Source organism: Orycteropus afer, unplaced genomic scaffold (assembly GCF_000298275.1).
Source record: "Orycteropus afer afer isolate SDZICR_OR568_19922 unplaced genomic scaffold, OryAfe1.0 scaffold00193, whole genome shotgun sequence".
Lineage (NCBI taxonomy): Eukaryota > Metazoa > Chordata > Mammalia > Tubulidentata > Orycteropodidae > Orycteropus > Orycteropus afer.
The window spans coordinates 5951118-5956813 of record NW_006921780.1 but is presented as its reverse complement, the minus strand read 5'-3'; the positions used below and the strand labels follow the sequence as shown (position 1 = coordinate 5956813).

At 42.9% G+C, this 5696-nt stretch overlaps 1 protein-coding gene across 1 annotated transcript in view; it reads left to right on the top strand.

Moving 5' to 3' along the window:
* LOC103202871 (intelectin-2-like) overlaps window positions 1–5244 on the top strand; it is a 9493-nt gene extending 4249 nt beyond the window's left edge. Inside the window, exons 5-7 of the mRNA XM_007947799.1 lie at window positions 174–294; window positions 1218–1321; window positions 5092–5244. Of these exons, the coding sequence (XP_007945990.1) occupies window positions 174–294; window positions 1218–1321; window positions 5092–5244 (378 nt within the window). The remainder of the gene's footprint in view (window positions 1–173; window positions 295–1217; window positions 1322–5091) is intronic.
* Window positions 5245–5696: the final 452 nt, after the last annotated feature.

The window sequence follows — 5696 nt, the reverse complement described above, 5'->3', positions numbered from 1 at the left end:
CTACTTCCGTAGTGATACTGCCTCGGAAACCCAAGGAGGGGTCGCTACGAGTCGGGGCCGACTCGACGGCAAACAACAACAACAACAACTTGAAGTGAGACACCCTCACCTCATATCTGATGATGGCAGCATCTCTGCTGTCTTCACACATCCTCCAATTTGGATCTTTGCAGAAATACCCAGTGAAATACGGAATAGGGAAGTGTTGGAGTGACAACGGCCCGGCGATACCTGTTGTCTATGACTTTGGTGATGCTCAGAAAACAGCATCTTATTACTCACCATATGGTCGGGGTGAGTGTTTGCTTCCTGAGCCCAGCCATCAATCCTCTGCTGTAGTCTTGGGGAAAAGATTATAAATAGCAACAGTAACAATTGGAAACATTTACTGAGCACTTAAAATGGCCCAGCCTCTTTCCTAGGAACTTGACATGGTTTTGTGTCATTCAATCATCATGAGAAACCAATGAAGTTGGAATGACTATTTTTGCTATTTTACAGATTGGTAGGCTGAACACAGAGATTAGGGGATTTGCTGAGAGATACAAGTTGTATCAACAGCAGAGCCAGGATCTAAACTAAATCACTTAACCCAGAACCTGTATTTCTAACCACCCTGTACGGCTTCTCTTAGTAGCTAAGAAAAGGTACGGGCTAATGTTCACTGGAAAAGACAACTAGTAAAGTCATGAGAGAAATTTATATTTATTATGAAACATAGCTATAATTATATTTAAAAAGAGTACATTTTTTAGTATAATAAAACCACAGAAGATAAGTGTTTGATGGGTAAATAAAAACCATTCCTATTTGCATTTGATATTTCAATGAAAGCAGATGATTATAGGGAAAACAAACAGATGTAATTGGATGAGAAATGTGTAATCATTTGTTAAGTGTTTATTCCCACTGTACCTTTCGAGTTCAACATGATGATTTTCTCTAGAGTTTAATTTCCCTTTCAGCCATTATGCAGACTAGGGCCCTCTGTGAGGCCAAACCTGTGTCCTCTGCAGTCTCTGGAGGTGAAGAAAGGGTCCCTCCCAACCATGTCCACAAGCCACTGGCCACAGATGAGCTGGGCTCCATTCCACAGACTGCTGTGCAGGACTGTAGCCTCAGCTTTTTGAGTAGGGAATTCCTGAGCAGTCTAAAGGAAGCTGTTTCTACTTCCTCCTTTGAACCCTCCAATCCTTCCTTTGCCTCTTCTTTTCCAGGAGAATTTGTTGCAGGATTTGTCCAGTTCAGGGTGTTCAATAATGAGGGAGCAGCCAACGCCCTGTGTGCTGGGATGAGAGTCACTGGATGCAACACGGAGCATGTGAGTCTTCAGGGAGATCAGGGCTGTGTGTGCGTGCGTGTGTGTGTGAGCATGCATCTGGGGTGTGTATGTCTTTGTGTTTGCCTTTTTACTCTCTTAATGGTGACTTCTGTATATAATTTATTTTCATGAAGCCCAATTTATCAATATTTCATTTAAGGTTTAGTTGTGTTTTGTTTAAGAAATATTTTCCTATATTGAGGTCATGAAGATATTGTCCAAAGTTAATATTAACCTCTAAAAGTACACCCCCCCCCCCGAGTCTTGTATGAGAGAGAGTGTCTTTGAGGGACTTTTGTGAGTAGGGGCAGGAAGGAGTCACAGCCATCAAGAATGAAGTAATTTACTGAGAATTTACTCCCCAAACTGATAGGCTAAGAAATGGGTCTTGGTTCCTGGAAGGTGACCCTAAAGTCACAGGCCCATCTCACTTCCCCCGGACAACATTTTTCCATTTTCCAGCCAGGATGAAGGGAATGCATATATGTAGGGCCCCTATACATTATGCTTCAGAGAATGATGGGATACAGGCAATGGACTGGGGTGTGTCTATGCCCTCTCTCTTCCTTGACAACTGTTTCCTACACTGGTCTCCGCGTCCTCTTACACTGCATGCATCTTACACTCTTAATGCGTCTTTCCATCTATGCTGACATGCACTGACTTTTCCTTAAAATTATTGTACCTACTATGTGCTAGATATTAGGCATAGTTTTTCCCCATAAGGAGCTCAGATTGAGTGGAGCAGAGATGGAAATGCATAATTGCAATCTCATGTGCCATGAACTGAATAGAAATATAAACAAAAGGCTCTGGAAACACAATGGAGGATATCCTGTTAGTGGCACATAGTTGATTCTTCAGGGAGGGTGACATTTGTGTTATATCTCAATACATGTACAGAGTTCAATAAGCAGTAAGGGATGCTGTTGTTGTTAAGTGCTGTGGAATCAATTTTAAGTCATAGTGACCCCATGTGACGTAGTAGAACTGCCTCATAGGGTTTCTAGGCAATAATGTTTACAGAAGCAGATTGGCTGCTGGGTGGGTTTGAACCACCAATCTTTCAGTTAGCAGTCAAGTGATTAACCATTGTGCCACCAGAGCCTCTTAGCAAGGGATAGAGAAGCCTTGGAAGGAAGGCTTGGTGAGCTACTTCCAAAAGATCACAGCCGTTGAAAACTCTATACAGCCCAGTTCTGTATAGACACACATGGGGTTGCTATGATTTGGAAATGACTAGATGACAACTTTTTTTTTTTTTTTTGTTGTTGTACCAGTCACTGGCACAGAGATGCTGGGCTATACTAGTTCAGGTTGCAGTGTTGGGCTGTAGCCTGAGCTTTGGCATAGGGACTCCTGGGCTGGCCTATAGGGAGCTATTTCCAGCATCTTCCTTGAATGTTGTGTCATTTCCTGCCTCTTGTTTTCAGAGGAGTTCACAGCAATATTTGAAAGTTCAGGGTATTTAATAATGAGGGAGCAGTCAATGTTTTGAGATCAGAGTCACAGGATGTTACAAAGAGCACATGAATCTCTGTGGAGACTCAAGGGCAAAAGCGTAAGGTTTGAGTTTGTCAGCATGTGTTTGTGAGTATATGTGTTGAATGTGGATTGTGGTGGGAGTGTGTGCGTGGGTGACCTTCTCTTGTTTCTTGCTGGGTCTCAAGGGTAAGAGCTGTGAGTCCTGTTTTCCAAGTACCAAGATCCTGTGCCTTTGAGGATTGAGACACAGGGCTGGGGCTTCAAAAATACCATTGCTGGCTACTTGGCCCTTAGGATAAAACATTCAGTTGCCTGGAGTTGGGGTGAGGCTTGTGCATAGAAGCATTCTATAGAAGTCTTCCAGAGCTGTGACTGCACAAGAAATATGAGGTGTTGTCATTCCCTGCTTGAGGCTTAGCATTTCAGAGTAAAACTTGACATCCCCAACCCTAACTTGGGCTTGTTCAGACTGACACTGTACTTAGGGGGTTTACTGGAAGAGTTCTGGACACCTCACTCAGATCACCACCTTCCTTCCCACCACAAGAACTCACTGACTAGAGGTCACCATGAAGAATGACCCCAAGGGCAGAAGAACTTGGCTCTCACCTGCAGCAGCTTTAATGACCCCTCTTGACCAGAGATATTTAGACTTTTGTTGTTTGACCAGCCTTTTGGCCAAGGGAAGAATGAGGAACCCCTAAGCTGCCCAGAGTTCAAGTTGTCAAGAGAAAGCATGTTCATTTGGGACTCGCTCTTCCTCAAATTAAGTTTGTGGCATGGGTCTTTGGCTGTTTTAGGTGACCCTGAATGCTCCATCTTTCCTTCCTTCCTCATCCATCAGGTTGCCACTTTCCCAGTCAGGATGAGGCAGCTTCACTGTCAAGGAGGACCCAGACATGGTGATGGAAGGATGATTAGTCTGTGGGTATTGAGGGAGGAGGTCTCTGCACATAGCCCCTGTCTGTGATGACCTGGCCCCTATGGCTGCTTCCCACCATCACTCAAAGTGTGTCATGTGCGTGTGTCCCTATATGCATCTATTTATTGCTTAAAGTGTGCATTCAGTACCCAGTCTGTGCTGATGCAGGAAACACAAACATGACATGGTCTTTGTTCAGCATCTTGTAGGACAGACATTCACACAAACACACACTTATAATCTTATGGGTCTGAGGTATAATGGAAACATAAGTGAGGGCAATGTGAACACTTAACTTTGTTGGAGATGTTAGGAGCAATGACTACAGGAAAGGTAACTTCTGAGCTGAGTCTTGCAATATGTATAGAAATGTATGAGATCTCAGTGCAATTTAGGTAGAATGAAAAGTGAATTCACATTTGAGAGTACATGATGACTTGAGGTAGCAGCATGCTGCCTTGTAATTTTGGAGCAAGGAATAAATGTTGGGTAGAGTCAGGGTCTGATGTTGGAAATGCCAGTGGGAACTGGGTCCTGGAAGTACTTTTCCATTATGCCAATGATTTTGGACTTTATTCAGTAGGTGAATGCAGCCAGTAAAGCATTTTAAATGGAAGACTGACCTGATCTTCTTTGCATTTTACAAAGATCACCCTGGTAGCACATGGGGACGGATTTTAGCAGGGAGAGGCAAGGGGCAAGATAACTGTATTGAAAAAATGCAGTAGTTTAGATGAAGGCCTGAACTAGGTCAGTGCCCATGGGTATGGGCAGGTATTGATGAATTGTAAAGATTTTAAGTGATGGAATCATAGCTCTTTATGACCAGCTGAATACAATAGATGGGGAATAAGAAGTTTAGAATTACTTCATATTTTTCCTGTAAGTGATTGAGTATCATTTATCAAGTCAGTGTGCCTGGATGAGAAAAAGATTTGGGGTCAATGAAGGACATAATTAGTTCCTTTTTGTTGGAGTTTGAGGTGCCTGGGGTAGAGATCCAAGTAGCAGTTGGATATTAAGGTCTTCAGCATTTGGACTGTTAGCATCAGTGAAGTATTAGTAACAGAAGCCAAAGGGGGATGAAGTCTCTGAGAGGAAAGTCTCTCAAGAGATTCAAGAAGGTAGAGTCCAACCAAGGGAGAATGAATGTTCAGAAAAGTTGGAGGAATGTCAGAAGAGAACAATATCACTAAAGATAAAGGAAGGGAGAGTTTTATGAGAGGAAGAGCTCAACATCATCAGTGGAGATGTTGATGCCAACTTGAACGAGAACCAAAGGTTACACTGGATTTGGCCATTAATATGTCATTGACCTCACCAGTAGATCTCTCATTACCCTCTTCCTGTCCTTATTTTTCAGCATTGCATTGGTGGAGGAGGATACTTCCCAGAGTCCAGTCCCTCTCAGTGTGGGGATTTCTCTAGTTTTGACTGGGATGGATATGGAACTCATGCTGGTTCCAGCAATAGCCGGGAGATAACCGAGGCAACAGTGCTCCTATTCTACAAATGAGAGCTTCACTGTATGGGCAGAGAACTCTTTTCCCAAAGCTTGGATCCCAAGGATGGGGAACATCTCATCCAGTAATGAGAATGCAAATGGCATGTATTCTACCAATAACTTTGTACTTTATGATGGCAGAGGAGAGGAAAATAAATCATGTAAATTCAAGGCTTTGTTTCTGGGAATTCCTTTACTGCAGAGGCTGGAACAATGTAGGATAGATAGATAGATAGATAGATGGATAGATAGATAGTTCTGATTTTACTTCAATCACTTTTGTGCTTGGAATGTCAGGACTCATGTAACAACAGAGGAACATGTCACCTTCTTTTTTTCGAGTAGCTCTTAAAATAGCCAGAGGAATGAAGGGCAAGGGGAAACACTTTGCCTTAACTCTTTCTAACTTATCAACCTAGACTGATCAATTTGCAACTCCCACGCAAAGACCTTAAAGAAGAAAA